We start from the raw sequence: 22,043 nt of genomic DNA, 5'->3' as shown, positions 1-22,043 counted from the left end.
AAAAAAGCACCTCACAAAACTTGCGACACGGCGTAACTCGGCTCATAACCGTAGCACGTCGGAGCAGTGTGCATCACGTGATAGAGCGGCTGTGTGTATTTGTAGCCTCGCTACCAATCTGGCATTTCATCTCCGAGGAAGTTATCCCAGAGAGAAGTAAAGCAAGTGTGTAAGTTCATCTCTGAATGTTTGTAAAGCGTTCCCATGTTAAGCTTAACAACCGATATATGGAGCGACTGCCTCTCTCTCTCCCTCACCTTCCTGCTGCTACTTCAATCATGAAACTGATCAATGATCAGCTGATCGGCTTTTCTGTCGCGAGTCCGTCTCTCTTCTTTGTTTTTGGCCCACTTTGCACCAGAAAGAGGAAACCAGCGGCTGAACAACAGCAGCACGTTTAAGCTTGATAAGCTGTTGTTAGAATGTATTTAATATTACTTTCTACACCAGGATCCTTTTCTACGTAGCTGACGGCTGGTAACTGTGCAGGGGCGGATCTAGCAAAGTTTAGCCAGGGGGACCGATAGGGCATGAACAGGGAAAAGGGGGCACAAAGACATACTTTTCTTTCTTATTCTCATTTAAAATGTCTAGCTTTTAATAAATAATTATCTGAATCTTACACCCAAAGTTTTAATCTGATGTAAAATGTATAGAAGTCCATTACTGTATATAGTAACTGTTAAGTCTAATATACCCTAGTAAGCTATAGTACTTTTTCCTTTGGGAAGGTACCATCTGTGCAGTCTGCAATTCTGTTGAAGAAAGATGTTGAATCTATTTAATTATTCTTGAAAAATAATTTATTTCTGTGCATTTTTTTTTCACACTGCATCAAATTAAAGTTGATTACATCGATTAAGCATCATGAGGTGGGGGTGGGGGTGGTTCCCTATTTTTTTTTTTTTATTTTTTTTTTTTTTTTTGCTGGGAGTTTGCAACCCTATTAGTTAGGTTGCTTAATATTTCTGCTAAGTACTCTTTAAAATACCAGAATAGGGAGGATGGAGCAGGTTTAAGTTTATTAGATTGATCAGTGTTGCTGAATTATGAAATATTTTGGGTGCAGTGTATTTTTTACATACAGGTATAACAGAATAGCTTTAGTGTTGTTGTTTATTTAAACGTGAGTATGAACTTATACAAAATGCAGCAAGATATTAAAAAAACAGTTTTATTGATTAAAAAACACACTATATCGGATTCATATCGGTATCGGCAGATATCCAAATTCATGGTATCGGACATAAAAAAGTGGTATCGTGCCATCTCTAGTTACAGTCGACTTTAATCTCATGCTGCTGTTGCTGGTTGGCACTAGTTTCCAGAACACAGTGGAAATGTATAAAAGAAAAATAATAAAACAAATCCTAATCTGTGCTGATTTTAAAAAAACATTTTTATTTCTGTAATTTCTGTAAAATGAAACTTAAAATGTTGAAATCCTAAGAAATGGAGAACATTTTACTCTGAAACCTCTTTGATAAAGTACTTCACCCACGGTTCCTCTGTCGTTTTTTCCCCCATGACTTTGATTATAAGAAGGCGCTGCACAGAAAGCAGCTTTGCATCCAATATGAGGACATAATTGTGTTTCTCTTTATCGTAATGTTAAAAAAACAAGTCATGGACAAATACATTTTTGCATATGTATTCGTTACACAGTGTAATGTTTTTTTTGAGAAGAGTATTTGAATGAATCATAACAAATGGGATTCACTAAAGTTTGTGGCAGACTTGCATTTATTATACTTTAATTCGCATCTAAGGTGGTTTTGATAGTTGCTGCTGGGACTGTTAATTTACTTTGAATGACAGGAGATGTTATTAGAATGAGTCCATAATACGTATGGCTAGATTACAGCCCTGTGGCTCCGTTCAGAACAATTAGAAGCTAGTCTCACATAATCAGTCCTGTGGAAAAACTTAACAAAGCTTAACAAAAATGCAGCAGAAGTGTGTGTGCAAAAAATGAGTACATCCCACAATTCAACTGCTTGTAAAACCGCTTTAAGAGTAATAAGTTGAGATGATTGAGTCCTGCCACAGGGTTTCTCTCGACTTAAGGTCTGATCTTTGCCTGGACCGTTGCAACACCTCGATTCTTTTCTTTTGCAGCCATTCTGTTAGAGGGTTGCTCTGTCAGACATATTAGACTAAGTAGTAGCGCTTGTTACTGACAAAAACATAATATGACAATAGAGAAAAATCAAGAGAATTGGGATTTTAAACAAATTTAAAAGCATATAGATATTAATATTGCTGATGTGTGATGATGTCTGTCCAAAGTTTCGTTCAGATTGGCCCAGCTGCTAAGGAGGCAAGAGGGTACATACCAAATGATTATAGTGAAATGCGTTACTTTGTAATGAATAACCCCCAACACTGCTTTGGCCTTAAACTGGCTTTAAATCTGTCCAATTTACGATTGTACTTTGCATATCCAAAGCTAAGTTGTTGCTAGACCAGCTATTATAATTAAAAATGGCAACATTTAAACAGCCTTTCACTGATTATCTGGTGGAACGATCTATGGATGACGTAAAAGGCTTCCAGTGATGCTCACAGTCATATTGTTTAAGGTTTTCTGCGGCTGTCCCTTTCTATTCCTGGCCTGTCTCTCTGTGTGACCCCAGCTCAAGTTAAAACGTGGCCTGTGTTTGTTTACCTAAAGGTAGGTGTGAGTGTGATCATATGTGTGAGAGTGGTTGACTTTGGGTTGTTGTGCGTCAGCAAAGTGTCATCAGGTTCACAAAAGTGAAAAGAAACCACAAAAAAAGGGTTGTGTCGAGTCAGTATTGTTGGTCACCGCTCTTCTGTACTTCAGCCCACACACTGCTACATGAAATATCTTTGCTGTGTGTATTTGTATATAGTCATGCCATATTCACCATTTCATTGCTTTAAGGTTTATATTGTGCCTACATGTATTTATTTTCCAACCTTTTCTATGTAAGTGTTTCTAATAGGTGCTTTATAGTCAGGTCTTTTATCAGTAGTTCCAATACTGAGAATCATCTTTGTAGTTTTATGAATTTACTTCAAACAAAAGTATTTGCTGACTAATCAGAAAAGCTGCCAGAGTTTCTTTTTGTTAAAGGATTAGAAAAATAGCAATGTTTGTTTCACAGTTTAAATACGATGTTTGTTTTTAAAGTGCACCATAGCTTTTAGAAAATTCTGGAAATGTTGATTGGAAAGGCGTCGTGACACTTTTCAAAGTCGTCCTTTCTCTTTTACTGACTTTTTTTTAATGTTGGAAGCCTAATCTCGTTTCTAGTAAACAAGCTTAGAATGTGTAAGAACCTGTGAATGTGCTCACACGCATGGCTCTGAGCACTGGGCTGCAGGGGTGTCCTTGCAGTAAAGTATCTAACGTAAGTCAGTGGATTGCTGTTTGCTTTTGGATTGATTGGGGTGGTAATAACATACTGTTTTTGTTTTTCTTCAGGTAATCAGTTTCCTCACATTTTTTCCTTCCTTGTTTTGCGGATGTTTTCTCTAAAGTGGTTTTTACCTATAACTTCTAGTTCACTCTGAGCTCGTGTTCACATTTCTTTTTCCTTTCTTTTTCTTTTCGCTCATAAACTTTCTTCTGCTTAGAAGGGGATATCACTGGCTGCAGTGCCTTACAGCTTCAAGAAAAAATACAGCAAAGTAAAAATTATCTCTTACTTTAGACTGGCTTTAATAAAAGCTGGAAGTGATTTAGTTTTAGCTCACCATGATTTGAAAGAGAAAACTTTTGGTTTTAATATCATGCACATTGTATAATGAGAACACTTTGTATTTGCTTTTCTCACAAAGCATGCAGTGCACACCTTCAGAACTGTGAAAGACAAACTAGTTGTTTGTCTTTCAAAATAATCATTACTCAGAACTTCATGTAATTATGTAAATTAACAAAATATGTGCCTATGACATGAATGAAGATAACTGAAACCTCTGAAAGCATTCAATTAAATCATTGCAATCATTTAAAATGATCAGTATTGGAAGTTGTATCTAGCAAGTGAATTTCTTCTGATGTACTTGTTATAATTCCTAACTGTCTTTTTTTCTTTACTGTACTTTTGTCCTGTTGTCTTAATGGACAAAAAAGAAAGAAATGCAGCTATTGTGGGTGAAGATTACCCTTCAACCTTTTTACTGTGCATAATATTAACATGAGACGGCACTGACAAGCGTCTTTTTGCTTTTTGAGGAAATTACTAGACATGTAAAAATGTGTTTATGTAACAGGTTATGTATAAAAATTAACAAACGTTATTGAAATTGTTTTCTATTTTTGACATTCTGGTCAAGGAAAATGTTTTTCTTCGTTATCAGAAGGCAGAAATCAGAATGTTTTTAAAAATATAGTGTAAATATGTACATAGTATGCATATAACGTAGTAAGTGTAGTGTGTTTGTTAATGTTCTTTAATTTGTTTTTGTCTTGTAGGATGTGGTCTGGGGATTGAACTCCTTGTTTACTGTAAGTTTTTGCTAGTTTATGACCTAACGCATGAACACACGCACGGTTTCATTGGAAAATTTCGTCATCTAAATCAGGGGAATCCAACAAAAGAGCTTCCTAAAGGCCAAACTGAATTAAATCACTTAACTGGAGAGTAAACCTTCACAAATACATTCACGCTATTGAAGCTTCTCGCTGTATGTAGGTTATGCTAATGACATTACTCTAAATTCAGCTCAAATTGAACAAGGTCCTTGTTTTTTAGCCGCTTCTGCAGCGTAGAGAAATTATCTTTCTCCTCATGATGAACGCTTTGAGGTAATGGGGAATAAAAGCAAGAAAATTGGATTACATATTACTTATCGAGATCCTGGGCCAGCTGGCTCTGGATGTCTCCTGGTTCCAGGTCTTATAAGGAAAGATAAGGACTAATTGATTATAAATTCTTTAGGAAATGAAGGAAATTGATAAGTAATCGAATTGAGGGTTAGGTTGAGGAAAAATATACAGTTATCTGAATGTCCTCCGAGAATTATGTTAAATGTTTAATTTTGTGAATCTAAACGCGAATTTTAAAAGTATGTCTGTCTTTTTTGGGGGTTTTTGGGGGGTTTTTTTATTAAATAAAAATACATTTTAAAAGGTTATTTACTGCCATAGTAAGCAGGAATTAAGGAGCTTAAAGCACTTGGAATATTTAGTTCAGTCACTTTATGTGAAGTTGAATAACTTCATCACATTTCGAGCATCTAAACAGCATCTAACGTCTTTAAACATCCGTGGTCATGCACTAAGTCCTACCACTTTATAAAGAAACAACTTCTCAGGTGTCCTTTTCTCTTCTTTTTTAGCTCAATTTTCTTTCTGTTTTTGTTTATCACAGTTGCTTGTTTCAGGGCGTCAGTACAGAAAGGAAGTAATGTGAATGTGGGCTGTATTTCCCACACCAAAGTCTACAGAATTAACACGTGTAGCTGATACCAAAACAAATGCCAGTTTTGAAGATGTGTGTGGTTTGATCCATTGAACGATCATGACCCGCTCCTTTGCCTCTTCCACAGGACCTTTTGAACTTTGATGACCCGCTGAACATTGATGCAGCAGAACATCATCTGAGAGACAAGGTGAGACATGTCGTTCAGGTCATCTGGTATAAATTCGGCACACTTGTTAATTATCTGCAGCATCCAAGATGTCCTCGTAGTCCTCATAATACTAGCCTGTGGCTATCGCTCACATATGTAAACACAGACTTTAATTTATCACATTGCCTTTTTAAAATCTTCATTATATCACTGTGTATATGAGATGGCAAAAAGCTTATTTACTGATATGCATGACAACACATTCCAGTTTAGTTTAACAAAAATGTATGTAAGTGTGCACATAATGCACACATAATGTGAACAATGTCTCCATTCGTTTGAGATCAGCTACTACACATAACATATAATTCGTAGAGGTGTGTTATAAAAATAACAGTTGCATTGTTATATGTAGAGGTTGATAATCCCAGTACCCTGTATTGATCTACATGTATTGGAGGAGTTGGGAAACATACACGGCAATCATTGCAGTGAGGTTGTTACTGCTGCATATCCTGCATATAAGCTATATTTAGAAACAAAATTTCTGCTGCTGTAGGTTTCAGAGGTGCTCTGTGCACACCGCTTGCTTTTGTAGGTGGATTATGTGATAACTTGGTGTGCTTTAATCTGGTACGGTGGGCTGAAGACAAAGAGCACACTGCAACCTTTTTGAGCAGACAGTGATGTTATGACTCCAGAACTGTCTGTACAGAACAGGTGCATATGGTGTTTTTGAGCAAGACCACTGAATACACTGCCTCTGAAGCACGCTCTGCCATTTGTAAGTCAAATGAGACATCCATCAAACTAGATGTCTGGGTTTATATATGCTTCACTACCCTGATGATTTGTATGGTAATTATGTATTCTGACTATAACTTTTGTATATTTAGTCAAGCTTATATTGGTAAGTGCCAGGGATTTACTGGGCTTTTTGCATATTGGGTAATAATAGGCTTTGAGCTATCATGAGAACAGTGGAATCCCAATAGAGAAAAAAATTAATATACACACACAAGATCCCTGAAAAAATATATGTTTACCCTGGCTCATTAATCTTTAAATTATTATTCCCTCTGCGTCGCCTTACTTCCCTTCCATCTATGTTTAACTTGACCATCGGTTACTGCAATTTAGTGTCAAAACTGTTAAAACTGATCATTTGAGTATTTTGATCACATAAGTTTAATTTATAGATTTCTGGCCAACATCTGCAGGGAGCCTGCTGACTGTAATAATTATGAGCCTCAGTAGGGACAAGCTGAAAGCATTTTGAAGTACATCACTGACCTTCTGCCCTCTGTACGTACAATTTCCCGTGTTCACTGGAGTGTATCCAACAGTGTGTGATAATGGTTGCCATGTGAGCCCCCATTAGATATGCAGGTTTGACTGTGCGTGGGGTTTTAGAAAGGCTGAGGGTTTAAAAAGTGTTTGTGGCAGAAGTTGCAGCTGTTAGGATGTTGCATGTATATTTACATGCAAATTGTTCATTTATCAACTACTGTGTTTTGTCAAGCATCCACTGGATCTTTATTAACCGACTAAATAGGTGGAAACAAACGCCTGTAAACCATGTATAGACTTAATCTGTCATGTGAGTGTGGTTTACTGGTTCACTGTAGCCTTCTTCCTTTGTCTCTTAGATATTTGTCATGCAAACAGGAAGTTAACACGATGTAGCTGATGAATTCGTTTAATATACCCGCCTAAAAATATTACATGCTCTGCTGCCTTAATGGCTGCAGAGTTCCAGACCTCTGGCATTAACAGCAGCACAAAATCTGTGCACCAGGAGCGTCATGGGATAGGCTTGCATGGCTTAGCAGCTCCTGTAGGGATACATGTTTACATACTATATGATATGATATAATGATATTTTCTTGCACTCTGCAATATTCTCATATATTAATCATATATTGTGCAGTATAATTTAATGCACTTGGTCATTAGGCCGTGGGAACACATTTCCACACAGTCTAGCCAGCTTGTGATGGGTCAGTAAATCTACTACTGGAAATGCACTTTTTATTTTTCCCCGACCAGTTGGCCACACGTGACACTTAAACATTTAGGTGTCAGTTTAATTGGTGGCAGTGAATGCAGTGCAGAATCTCTACATGAAGGTTTCTTGTAGTTAATGTAGTTGATGTACTGCTGTCTCAACAACCGCATCCTGTGGGGCACAGACAGACTAGCAGAAGCGCATACGTGTGGCTGCGGCTACTTCATTCATTGGTGTTCACGCACAGCAATGAATGAAGTATGGTAATTACACTGACAGAAAACCCTGTGAGCTCACCCCCAACCGTTCCTCCCTGAGCCTGGTTCTGCTGGAGGATTTTCCTGTTAAAAGGGAGTTTTTCCTTCCCACTGTCGCCAAGTGCTTGCTGATAGGGGGGTCCGTCTGTTGGGGTTTTCTGTGTTCTTTAGAAACTTGACCTTACAATATGAAGCACTTTGAGGTGACTTGTTATCCAGTGCTTTATGAATAAACAAATAAACAAAATTTATTTGAAATTAAATTGAAAATAGAGTTCTACTGCCCCAGTCTGTTATTTAGCCCCTTTTCTGTTTCCATGATTTGTAGCTATGTCAGACTATTTGAACGGCTGTATAATGTGGCTTTGGAAAAAACAGTGATTTGACTAAACTTTGACTGATTACACACATTTACACTGAAACAGACTGTTGGACGTTGAACTACAGATATATAATCAGATCAGTAGTGAAACTAAAGGCAGTTTGAATCGATAAGACTGACCAAAAGGCAGAATTTGTTTTTGTAGTGTATCCATTTAATGTTTTCAGTTATAGTTCTGAGTTAACAAAGTTACTAATTTGATACATTAATGATAAAAATCTCTCATTTTCAAATGTGTTTCAGTAAGTTTTAGTGGTGCTTTACCGCCTGTTGTGGCTTTTCAGAGTCACAACATCTGAAAAGTCATCCAACCGTGACCCACTCCCACTGAGTCAAAGCCCGCTGTAATCAACTTCAGCAGCGAGTGGATAGAGATGTGGGAGTGCGAGTGTCAGTACACAAACATGCTTGTGAATGTGGATGCGTGTGCTACTTTGTGTTGAGGCATTTGAAGTGGGGCTCCTCCTGTGGCTGCTCTCTGAATACATTAGCTGGTTAAAGTGGCTAAAAGGAAGCATCCTCATGAGCAATGCAGTACGAGTGTGTGCAAATCTGTGTGTGTGTGCGTTGTTGGTTATAATGGTGTTGTGCTATTATTAGTTGTGAGTGGGTTTTTGTCTGTGTAGACACCGGTACAACAAACAGTTCAGAGATAACTCTATATAGGACAGCGAGATTGTGTTAACATGTCCACTTCTTTAAAAATTATATTTATATATATTTTAAAAATTTTCTTTTATATAACTATTTATTTGTAGTAGGTGATCAAAGCGTGGTAGAGTAGCTGACACTGAAGAAAGACATGTTTACATGGAGATCATCCTATGACAGATGTTCAGGGATCGCTGCCCAGAACAAAAAAATTGTATTTCTCTGTATGAATCTCTCAGTGCTTCATGAAGGAAGTGGATTAATAACGAGCTCTGCAATGCACACAGTCTCTGACATTTGAAGTCTTCAGTAAAGACTTTATCTATAAATACTAATTAGCTCCTTCCAGTGTAAAGAAGTGTGTGAAAGATTAGACTGACTGTCATCTTCCTGAGATCTGTGTTTCAAACCAAGAACAGGATGATTTTGTTGTCAGTTACCTGTTTTTCTTGATATGTAAACATTTTCTGTGCCCTAGTTACATAATACATGCTGACACGAAGTAGGTTTGCATGTGAAGAAAAAAGTAAATGTTGAATGGTGGAAAACTTGAGGAAGGCCTATGGGGTTGGGTTGCATTAGATGATGCACCAACTATATTAGTTAGTTGAAGAATATTTTGTACAGTACTAAATCTGTTAGCAAACTGAAAAGCATACAGGTCCACAAGTGTCTGGACAATGACACTTCTTGTTTTTTTAGCTCTGTATACCACCGCGCTGCATTCTAAATAAAGCCATCACCTTGTAAGAGCGTAATGTCACTTGTAATGGAAATTGTCTATTTTGTTTGAGTGTTTTTTATATTTATATGCTTATATTTTCAGAATTGTAAAACCTTACTGTGGATGTAAGAGCCAAATTGTGTGGATATTTTTCATCCACTTCATTGTGTAATATTTTAGTCGATTGTATTTGATGGTTTGGGCCCCAGGACGACTAGCAACCACTGTTGTGGAAGCTAATGGGGTTCTTTATAAATAAACAAATAAACCTTGTGATTGAAATGCAAATCTTCAGTTTTAAATCAAGGGTTTTAACAAGTTTTTAGGAATTACAATTTTAATTATAAAATATCAGTCAAAGATCCAGGAATCAAAATCAACATGTTACATAAAAGTTATAAATTAAACTTTTGATAAAGTATTTGATTCACAGGCAAAACATGGCTTAGTACTTGTTGGAGAAATCCTTGTGAGCAGAGCAATAAGACGATTTGTTTAAGTTTGCACCTACAAGAAAGAGAAGTTGGATTTTATCTCTTTTCTTTTTACTGAAACGCTTTAATTCAATAGAAGAAATATAAAAACATCACATTGTTTAATAATTGCATCTTACTTATTCAGTGTATTTTTTTCAACAGCAATGATGGAAATATCACACAGTGTGAGCAGTGTACATTGGCTCTTACCATTAACGCGCTCCCTGGGAGTGCGAACATGCATCTATCATAAAATAGCAAATGTTGTTAAAATATCAACAACCTGAACCGTGAGCAGAAGCCTCACAGGATTGCAGCACGTATACTTCAGTGGATATGAAATACAAATTGGAGCTTGTGTATTTGGGATACATGGTAGACTCTCTGTCCCAGTCCTAAAGCGCACAGAGTGGCGCAGTGACCTTATACCAGTCAGCCCTTGGAGGGTTCAGAGTTCATGCATACAATGCTAAATGTTCTGCATCTTCATTTATTGTTACTGACCAATTAAAGAGACTAACTCTCTCTAACTCTCCCAGATGCTCACTCTTGGGTCTCTCGAGTGGCTTTGCTTCTTCAGTCAATAGTCAGACGTGTCAAGTACAGACACACACTCTCTCACCTTTTGCTGCATCTCGATCGGGCTTCTCTTCTCCTCATCAGCTTTCTGTCCATGAATGACCCACAGGGTCTCGTTAAAGCACAAAAGGAGACCACGTATCAAGGTTGTTTATTCTTGAGTCTCTCTTAAAAGAAGCAGTGTTCACTTCTTGTTTATAAAATACTAACATTTTTCTACTTTGTAACCCACTAAATGTACTGAATTATTGGTACCTTCCCAGCAGGCTTGAGCAGATGTTATTGCCCCTGTATCTAATGTGTAATAAGGTATTCCCTAAATTTGTCAAAGCGTACCACAGAAACGGTAAAAAGATAAAATAGCTGTCTCAACATATAAAGAACTGAATGACTGATGGATTTAGCTTGCAAGTGATTTCCATGTATAGACACGATTTCTCACTGTCTTTCAGTCCACAGTACAGGAAGTTGGGGATATGAGTGCATGTGGGAGTGTGTGGTGTAGAACAGGATCCCAAAATAATACCCCAACAATTTCTATAACAGTGAACAGTCCACTCATTTTGTGCCATCGACGTACACAACAGACGAGGTTTACTGGGGGGGGTTTAATGTCCAGTCCCAAAGTCTTACAGGGGAGACTGTCCTTTGGATTCACACTGGAGGCTCTGACACGGGTTAACAAGCACACTGTCAGAGCCTTCAGCAGCTCCAGTCACCTTATTATGTTGTGTACCTGTTCTGTCAGTTTAGTGTCAGAGCTCTGCAGTGGCAGCCAGGCAGTGAACGACAACAGCATCAGACTGCTCTCTGCTGCTGTCTGTGTTTAGTCAGACCAGGTGCTGACTTAACAAGCATGTGATGTAAAGCAGTCTATTAAGGTCTTTAACTCGATCTGTTGTCATCTAAAAAGACGGTGCGTCCGCAGTGGCCAGACAAAGCGTAGGCCCTGCCTGTAGACACTGAGCTGTGGCTGAAGTGGAAGCAAAGAATGTTTGTGCAAATAATCAGAAAACAGTCACTGGAAAGTAAAGTGAGGCACAGCTTGGCTCCATATTTTAAAGTCAAAGCAGCAGTTGTATAACGAGCAGTGTGGCCTTTCTTAAGGTGAAAAAGCCGAGGGAATCCAGAGTGGTGACGAGTTCAGTGCTGCATGAGCCACGATGTCATCCATCGTGAGCGGCCAGAGCCTCCACCTCCTCCTTTCAGACTGTAGCAGAGTTGCTTTTGCATAGCGACACCTCCAGTATAGGTTTTTCAAACAAAAGGCTGTGGCATCAGTATAGCACTCCATGCACTCAATTAATGCAGAGCTATTCACCCGCTGCAGTGCTAATTAAGTTTCAGCTGAGCTGAGTAGGTGCAGAGAGAGAGAGGGGGATACCTGGGAGTTTATTTCACACTTCCAGGTTATACCAGCGAGATATCAAATCACATTTACATGCAGCAAAGAATGATCGAGGGTACTGAAATCCTTGATTAGTGCACACAAGTGGATTCACTACAGAAGCTTGGAGCATGATTTTAACACATGCCTGGTTCTTCATTCTGCTTTTCTTCCTTCTTTGCAGTTTTTTTAACCTATTTTTTTACATGTTTAAAAAGACGACTGGGAACAGTTGGCTAATTCGATGCATGTCATCTCTGTTTGCTGTCCTTTCTTTACTTTACGTTTTTCACATCGCTCCTCACTTTGACATATTTTCCCTTCATAGTCTGCTTACCTGATATATCCTGAGGCTCTCAGTTGCTCAGTTTTTATATGTTAGCAGATTTTAAACCAACCATTTGAACCCACGGGGTTTAATTTACATTCCCCTCCCACTGATGGTGGTACATATTTTGAGTACCTGTGCAGATCACTGGAGGAACAGAGTTAATTGCTTTCTCTAGGTGAAACAGAGCCAAGAAAAGTAAGCTCCGGACCAACAAAGTTTTTAATCGACTGCAGAGTTCACTTGTAATATTAAATCTAATGAATCTCAGAGTCATTTGCAGTCCAGCCAATTTTCTGCTGTAAGAGAAAAATCGAGAACAAAGGAAGAGAAACGTATATGGTCAAAGTATGTAAATGTACCCATACCATTTTTGTGAGTCGTCTTTAATAGAGTTGTTGCTCTTATCTTGTTTCTCCTCCTATTTGTGTGATAGCTTAAGTAAGATTTTTTTTGTTTTCTTATTCTTCCACTGAGAAACTTCCTAATCTGTGTTGACATCTTAATTGGACCCAGTTGACAAAGAGTTTGTAATTTATAATCTGTGTGCACTCTGTCTGTGTTTACTTCCACAGTTAATGTGTAATTTTGTCACCACATATCTGCCTTTTTTTAATCCCCTCTGTGATGTCACGTCACCTGCCAAATGAGGAAGAAGAGCCACTAAGTGTCATGGGCAGGTTTTTATTATAACAGAAGTCAGAGAGAACTGTGAGCGTAACATTTTCAGCCTTTAGTGAATTCTGTCGGCGGTTCCTGGGTAGATTGACATACTAATGTCTATACATGCGTCACTGGCCACTTCATTAAGTATACCTTACAGTACAGAGTTTGCCCCATCCTTTTTCCTTCAGAACTGTCTGAATTCTTTGTGGTACAGATTCAGCAAGATGCTGGAAACATTCCTCTGAGATTTTGAGATGATACTGACACAGTGACGTCACACAGCTGCTGTTAGCTGCTCATCAATGATGCAAACCTTCTATTCCACCACATCCCAAAGGTGCGCTATTAGATCTGCTGATTGCGGAGGTCACAATGAACTCACGATGAGCTTTGTCCTGAAAGATGGGTACACTGAGGTCATAAAGGGATGGACGTGGTCAGTACCAGCTGGCCAGCGTTTAAACACCACAGCCCACCTAAGGGGCCTAAAGTGTGTACCGTGGTCCCTCGTTTATCGCTGGAGTTACGTTCTAAAAATAACCCGCAATAGGTGAAATCCGCGAAGTAGCCATCTTTATTTTTTACAGTTATTATAGATGTTTTAAGGCTGTAAAACCCCTCACTACACACTTTATACACTTTTCTCAGACAGGCATGAACATTTTCACACTTTTCTCTCAAAGTTCAAACCTTCGTAGAAAAATAAGTCCAGTATTATAGAATGAAACCAAAGATCAAACCCTGTTTTCAGGTTCAGAACGTGGGAATAGAGCAGCTGCCAGAGAACTCAACATTAATGAATCAATGATACGGAAGTAGAGGAAGCAAGAAGAATGAGTTGAGTAAAGTTTGATTCATCTTACTGTTTTGTTTTGCTTAATGTGCCTTATAATCTGACAAATACGGTAACTTCTGCCTTCCTTTAGCAGGTCCAGAAGTCCAACTTTTTGTGACAGTGCAAAATGTTTCGTCAACATTGTTGTTTTTATTGGGGAGAAAACGTACATACAGTACAGCACTTCAGAGTCACGCTGCTCGTGACTGAAGATTTATGTAAATTTGACAAGCTGAACGCATTCTGTACAGTACGGGAGACACGGCACGGAGGAGATTGACTATGATCTACAGTCGATCAGGACGCAGAACACAATGCACTGTTTAAAATTTAAAAAAAAAAAAAAACTATGCAAAATTGCAGACAAAAATCCAGCAAAACAGTGAGGCTGCGAAAGGTGAACTGCATTATATCGAGGGACCACTGTAAATAAAATATCCCCCACAGGATTTCACCTCTACTGCCAGCCCCAACAGTTCAAGTGAAACAGAATAGATCAATGCTTTAATGTTATTTACACCAAATTCTGGCCCCATCATCCAAGCTTAGCTTAGCTGACCAGTGAGGTCTTCTGCTGTTGTGGCCCATCTGCTTCAAGGTTTGGCATCCTGTACAGTCGGACCTGCTCTTAAGCACCACAGCCTGTCCGAGTGCTGTTACTGACCATGTCCATCCCTTTATGACCTCAGTGTACCCATCTTTCAGGACAAAGCTCATCGTGAGTTCATTGTGACCTCCACTCATCAGGTTGTACACCTTAGTTGTAATGAGTATTACTTTGAGTTACTCTTGCCTTCATATTAGCCTGAAGCAGTCCAGCTCTTCTCCTCTGGTCTCTACCAGTAAACAGCTGCAAACTGGATATTTTCCCTTGTTCAGACCATTCTCTGTAAACACCAGTGATGGCTGTGTGGGAAAATCCCAGCAGGTCAGGAGTTTCTGGAATACTCAGATCAGCCCATTTGGCATCAACAACCATGTCACCTTCAACATCATGTGAATCACTTTTCTTCTGCTCTTTGGTTTGAACCTCAGCAGGCCGTCTTGACCGTGTCTACATGCGTCAGTGTGCTGAATTAGTGCCATGGGACTGGCTGATTAAATAATTGTGTTAACAAGTAGTTGATTAGGTATACTTAATGAAGCCTGGATCAAGCTGTTCAAATTTAATAAATGGAAAAGAAAAAGTTGTTTATAATTATTGTGCAGTAATTCTTCAAGTTGCACCTTTGTAATGGCAGCTTTGAAATATATTTGGCCCATTCCAATTTCCTCTTGGCTCAGTGTGTTTTGCCGGTTCCAGTTTTCTTTCTAATAACTGTAACTCATTTAAAGTCCAAGAAAATGTCAACGTTTCATGCAAAATAATACATGAAACAGACACGTTTCGGATGTTCACCAATCGAGGGTGATTCTGATCCCTGGCTGATTGATTTGTGCATCTCTAGTTGTATCTCTTCAGTTTCACCATTTTTACTGTAGTCTTGTCCATTCTCAGCAGCTCTCTTTGCTTTTTTTAAGCTGGGATCACAAGCCAAGCAGTGTGACTGGCTGAGTATGTTAGTCAGTACGGTCTGATCTATATATATCTATATAATAAACAGAAATAGTAGGTTCACTTAGAAACAAGCAGTTTGGGTACCCAGACTCCAGCACACTGTGCTCATTCCTCTTCTTGCATTCATTAAAGTCTTAAGGGAGTAATCTCTCAACAGAGAATAGCTGATCCATCATCCCTCCATGGACCAATTCTCAGACCGCTGTCATCAATTCTTTTATGGTTGCTGGCAACTTTTCAGCATTTATGCGTGTCTCCCCTGTTTGTGCACAGACTGTCTCTGTCCCTTCACCCTTTATTTTCTCATGCTCTCCATTTCTTGTTCGTACCCCAGCAACCTCAGAGAAATGTGTGCGTAACCAACAAACTGCTCGACCTGACGCATAAATCGGAGCGTTGTTGTCAATGCAAGGCACATTTATGTGAAAGGTTGGACAAGAGGGGGACTCGGTGACAAGGGCAGGACCCTGTGGTGGTGGATGGGTTTAAAAAAAAAAAAAAAAAAAAAAAAGCAGAGGCAAATGACTTAAGAAGTGGGTGGATAGACGAGGCTGCTTAGGAACCAAGGGTGCACAAGTATTAATCTAGTCACAAATAAGCTAGCTAAATATTTATAGCAAAACAAAATGACCAGATGAAAGCAGACATGGATTAAATCCATCTGTGCTGAGTGATTTTTGTGCTGTTCTTTGGGAAAAAGATCATTTACTCAAAATACATTCAGCAGAAGACCATGTGAGCGTGTAGCACATAGTTTAAATAAACAGAGTAGGGTTAACCTGCTATTTAAGGCCTAAGCAAAGTCAGATTAAACTGTTTTTTTGGGGGGGCCTAACTTCTACCCCACATCCGCATACTTGGGAAATGCTAGCAATCTGTGCACAGAGTCATACCTGCATCATCATTAATACTAGTAAAGAATGTCCCCTGTTTTGTTGTTATATGTGAGCAGCGCCCTCAGTTACAGCACTTTCTATGATTTATAATGTGTGTAGCTAACAGAAGAGTTTTGCCTGGCCTTGCATTTTCTTGTGTAGACCAAATAAAGAAAACCTTTTCACAACAGAGCAAAGCTGCTGCAGCTCAAATTAATAGCCTGTAGCCTCAAAGTGTGTGTGTGTGTGTACGTGTGTGTGTGTGTGTGTGTGTGTGTGTGTGCGTGTGTGTGTGTGTGTGTGTGTGTGTGTACGTGTGTGTGTCTTGTAATGTCTTTGGACTGTCACAAAGTGCTTGCTGAAAGATTTTTCTCTGTAATATTATAAGGTTTTTACTCTACAATGTAAAGGAAGTATAAGCTATTTGAATAAAATTGAATTGAAACAATGTTTAAAGGAATAATGGGAGAAAAAAGAAGTTAAAATAAAAAGGATGTTGGCAAGAAAAGTCAAACTGTTGTAAAGGATGGAAAACTTAAACAGTGACTAAAACTAGCGGGTAGCAGAGGAGGAGAGAAAAAACCAGAGGATGGAGAGTAGAGGTCACACACAGCTTGGTTGGACCAGATGCCACCAGGAGATATGAGTCAAAGGAGCGACAGAGGGGAGTTTATAGGATTCGTGCATGGTGGGTGGGGGTGGAATGATGTCAAGCATAACCTGAAGGGGCATGATCGAGTAAAGGGGGAAAAAAAACATGGTAAGGAAGGAAGAAGGCACAAAGGACCAGAAGGAATATGGGCAAGGAATGTCGACTCGAAACAGACGTCATTATTATCAAGATGTGAAGCGCTCCACGTCTCAGGCACATGAGAAAAATGTGAAACCTAGTTTTTAAAGAAGCATTTCATTTTTAAACAAGCAGATGTAAGAATATAAACGTTTTTCTTTTTGTTTTGGGGTTTTGTGCTTGTCAATTTTACGTACATTTACTTGCAGTGTAACATCTGCATAGGACTGATACTGTGCATAATACATAGTTACAAGAGATGTAATATTTGATGAAATTAATATTGTAGTTTTGTAACAGAGACTGTTATTTATCTTTTGTTGTTGCTTGTTTAACCGTGTTTATGCATCATACTGTACTCCTATCTATGTTGCATTTATAGGATAACATTACTGTACAACAAGAAATTAATTGCATCTGCCAAAAGTCATTTGCATGTTTTCAGTGTAGTAAAATTCAGATTGAATGACACTTGAGTTTTGTGGCGGCACATGTGTGCAGTGTCCCCTCAGATTTGCCTAGTCCCATGTCCAAAACTAGCATAGCGACCTAAAAAGTTGCATTAAAATATCTTCAGTTAGATCTGTGTTTATGTGCTTTTTAGCCATTTTTGGTTTTAAATGGGGGAAAAGCAACACAGCAACATTGTTACTTCTAGTTTTCCCATCTAACTCGTTTCTTCTCCTTACCTTCTCTGTCCTTAGGAGGACTTTCGGAATAAGGTTCAAGATTACATCAAGCATTACGCCAGATGATAGAAGCATTGGTGATCCCCTGCAGCCTGCACCAACTAACCAAACTGCTCTACCTTGCCTCTGCTTCTCTCGGCCAACTCCCCTCCCACATGTGTGAATCAGCAGCTGACTCTTTGACTTGTACCACTCCCCTTCCTCTCGACACCACAGCTCTGGCAACGCCCCGCCTCTTCTGTTCACCCAGTTGCAATAAACTTCACATCGCAGGAATGAAATTTTTTAAAAAAAGAAAAAAAAAAGTCACACGTTTAAGAGAGGACTTGCATACACGAGAAAATAACGCTTTAGTTAATCGGTCGAGTGTTACAGTGACCACACTGTCTGTCTGTTATGGCAAGACACACGAATGATGTCACGCCGCTGACGGGCCCGTCGGAAACGAGCCGCATGGCGATCGAATTGGATGTGATGTTTAACTGAAGAAGACAAGAAGTCATGTTTGGCTATTTTTAAATTTGATGACTCAAGAGAAAGATTATCTGTTACTGTCGGTTCTCTGTTCCAGTGCCTGCCATGTTTGTGTCGCTAAAGCGAAAATGCATGTGAGTTCACAAACATGCACACACACACACACACACACACACACAGTCACACCATGCAGTAAAAGGTGAGCACATGAAAAACACACATTGGTTGAAAGTTGGAAAGCCTGCAGCCCCCAGCCCCACTAGACAGCATGTGAATGACCACACTGACTCATTTTGTTGTCATTCTCTCTGCATGTGTACACACACGCGTGCACACACACATGCACGCAGACACAGCTGTGTGTTTTCAGTTCCAGTGACATAAAATACTGCCACAAAAACAGCCAAATGCACTGTTCAGTTTTCAGCTTCATCTCTTGTCTCTGCACCACTGCCCCCTTCACTTCTTTGTCTTTTTTACTTCATCCGTCTCTGTTACACACACACACACACAGACACACACACACAGAGCACAGGTGAGCGCACATGTGAACTTCTGTGTTGCAGATGGAGAGGTTAAAATGGTACAGTCAAAACTTCTGGCACGCTGGCTCTTCATGTAAGCGAAACAACGACTGGTTTTAAAGGAATGATGACGTAAGCCTGAGTCTGTTAACAGCACTAAGCAACAAAGTGCTAAACACGGTAAAGAACCTGGCAACAGAAAAGTTGGAGGAAATCTTAAACACGACTCCAAATGAACTCCTGGATGTACGTAAGCAACACTTAAAATGACTCAAGTTCGTTCTTCGTCACCATCCACGTGCCCTGCAGCTCTGAACCTTTCCAAAGATTATTGAGAGACGTGCAGCCACCTTTCAATGATCTTTAAAGTGAGCTGAGAGAAGCACAGGTGACTGTCAGGTGAATTCACAGCAAGCACTCCCTCCTGCCTGCTCTGGTAGCTGCAGAGTGTATCGTAGCCCCCCCCCCGCCGTGTGCTGCGTGTCCCCATCCCACCAGACAGTCCTGACATTCTCCAGAGTTCATGTGTGAAAATGTCTCCAGTGAAGATCAGTAGGTGCGAAAACAGCCTTACAACTTTTAAACTCAGTCATTGTTTTATTTTATAGTTACTGTTCAATGCTGAGCCAAACCGATAATTGAGGTTTTTGACTGATCTGCACAAACCCCCTCGTTCTGCTCCCTGAGGGAGATTTCCGAGCTCACAGTGTCTTTCTAAAAACGACACTATTCCAGTCTCTCCTCCTCTGTAAGCGGACTGTATGATTTCACTATCTGAATGTGTGTGAAGAAAACAATAGCAGAGGTTCATAAAGACCACTCTGTAAATGACATCTGCATACAGACGTGCAGAGTCTGCTGTTATTGCTTGTAGTCAGAGTTGATCTGATCGGTGAGCAGGCTGTAGTTGCAGGCAGGTGTAAACCATAACTGGCCAAAAGAATATGAACCCTTGGCCCAAATATATCTCCACTGGGTACATCAGAAGCCCAGAAGAGTTGGATGCTGGTTCAAGCAGCTGCATCAGCAGGCGGGTTTCCAGATTGCATGAAAACAGATGGCAAGATGGTGAGTAATCTGACATGCTAGCAGGATTACTAGCTAACCAGCTAGCTAATGTGAGTGGCTTTAGATCTGTTAGAGACGGCAGGAAGGCGTCGTTCTGGACATCCATGAAATCTATCAAAGTGCAGTACTTAACAAAGCTATTAGAACAACTGTCATAAAAACAGAAATCACAAATATTTGAGAATTCTGTCAAAAATGTGTTTTTTTTTCTTTGCAGAAACAAACTGATTTTACATTTTATCCGTGAATTTGAGCCGCAGCACGGGACTTCTCTGAGAAGTAACCTTCAACGGCAAAAATGTAATTTGTAATTTGGCATCTTAATAAAAAAAAATAATAATTGTGATTTTCTTTTTTTAGCATTTTTGTGAAACAGGAAATTAAAATTTCAGGGATCATAATAATTGTATTTTACCATTTAAAAATCTAATTTTGATTAAAGATCTTGTGCGTACTGCACGATTAAGCATTACAGAAACTAATACTTTGAATTTAGAGCAGCAGTGGCGTAAACCTTACCCTGGGTCGGGGTCTAATGTGTGGAGCTCTGCAGGCGTGGTCACAGTCAAAACTGGGAAAAGTGAGGAGGAAAAAAAACTGCACAGATTTGGTGGGAAACGCTCTTGAGGCAGTTGGCATGTTTGACACTGGATTAAATTGCTACCTCGAGTGCTAGTTAACTAGTTAAACTGTATTGGCGCCTCTCGGTTGACTGGAGCAGATTATGCTTTGTGGGATGGCCGCTAGGAATTCTGGACTAACCAGATAATGTCTCCATGAACCTCTGCTGCTGTGGGTTTTGGCTAGTGATTGTGTTTTTATGTGTCAGAGTGCATATGTCTGTGAGTGGCTGTTGCCCGGCCCTGGCTGTCGCTGTGCCTCCGGTTTGAGTCTGCAAGCATCGCCTGTTTTCACCCGTTCAGCTTTGTTTTCACGTCTGCATGAGGAAAAAGTCTCTGTGCGAGTGATGCAGTTTACCGAGGATGTAGAAATGTAGAGGCAGAAGATTGAAGTTTTGTGTAGGAAGTGTGCGTGTAAGATTAACAAAAATGACAGTTTGTGTTTCTGGAGTGTGTCTGTGTGTGTGTGTGTGTGTGTGTGTGTGTGTGGGCAGTTACAGTGTGACCTGTGAAGACGATGTGACTTGTTAGCATGCTCTGGTTTCCTCTTTCCCTTCTTTTATAAAATCTGGATTCATCAGCTCAGATCATTTTTATTTTCTTAACAAACAGAACAACACAAACATCTGACTGCCAAAATAAAAGACCCAGGAGTTTAAAAAAAAAAAGTGAAAGCAGTCCCAAATCTGGCTACCTTACGCTTCTTCTGTCCTTAAAGTTCATTAATTGGCAACAAATTGTCACAGTAGTTTTTGCCTCAGCCCAACACTCAGTGCTTTTTCTTGGCCTTAATAAAACTTTTGCTTGCTGTTGGAGATCTTGTTATCGGTGTCCTTTAGTTTGGCAGTTTGTGGTGTTGGAGGTAATTTTGGTTTGTTTCCTCCTCTTTTTCGGATGTTTCTCTGGAAATGTCTTTGCTTCAGTTTAACTCCAGGGCCAGAGGAACGAGATTAACAATCTGTTCTTCTTCAGATCCTCGACATTTTCTTTCTCAGATTGTATATCCATTTTTTTAAGGTATATTAAAGAGTATATAAATGAAACTAATGTGTCTTGTTTCTTGTGTTGATCGAGCGTTCGGTGACGTGTGCTGTGTCTGTGTCACTTCACGAAGAATAATTATTTTAACTGCTGCCGCGCTGCTGTCTCCAACCATTGACTGTGACACTAGTTAAGTGGCTGCTTGAGGCTGACCATTAACAAAGTAATTATATGTGTACATAATTGCTTCTGTGTATCGCCCATTCTGTGGTTGTAGTTCTGTTATCAGGCTAACCCAAACTGAGCATGTCTGGAAATAAAGGAAGCTCTAAGGTGAGATAAAACCTGCGAGTGGGTATCACAGGTATCGCAAGTGATTCTTCACTTTACAAATATGCAATTTGAAGAAGAAAAAAAGCATTGAAAGGTGCTTTAAATAAAAATGTGGAGTAAATGAATAAAAGGAGTAACAAAATTTTTTGAGTGTTTACAAAAAATATTAAATGTATTTGTGTTTGCTGCTTTTTTCCTTCTGTACATTTGCTTCTTACACATTTGTGCATACATGCACATGAAGTGTACCTTCAGCACACAACCGTCAGCCTTTCAAAGCTTTGACTTGGGTGG

At 39.4% G+C, this 22,043-nt stretch overlaps 1 protein-coding gene across 2 annotated transcripts in view; it reads left to right on the top strand.

Annotated features, from left to right (window-relative positions):
• ube2f (ubiquitin-conjugating enzyme E2F (putative)) overlaps positions 1 to 21,478 on the top strand; it is a 54,042-nt gene extending 32,564 nt beyond the window's left edge. For both annotated transcript variants that reach the window (XM_019353218.2, XM_003443286.5), the window contains 3 exons: positions 4,445 to 4,477; positions 5,521 to 5,583; positions 17,765 to 21,478. In XM_019353218.2, the coding sequence (XP_019208763.1) occupies positions 4,445 to 4,477; positions 5,521 to 5,583; positions 17,765 to 17,815 (147 nt within the window). In that variant the 3' untranslated portion in view covers positions 17,816 to 21,478. The remainder of the gene's footprint in view (positions 1 to 4,444; positions 4,478 to 5,520; positions 5,584 to 17,764) is intronic.
• Positions 21,479 to 22,043: the final 565 nt, after the last annotated feature.

This window comes from Oreochromis niloticus, linkage group LG16, assembly GCF_001858045.2.
Source record: "Oreochromis niloticus isolate F11D_XX linkage group LG16, O_niloticus_UMD_NMBU, whole genome shotgun sequence".
NCBI lineage: Eukaryota > Metazoa > Chordata > Actinopteri > Cichliformes > Cichlidae > Oreochromis > Oreochromis niloticus.
This window is presented reverse-complemented; position numbering and strand designations above follow the sequence as displayed.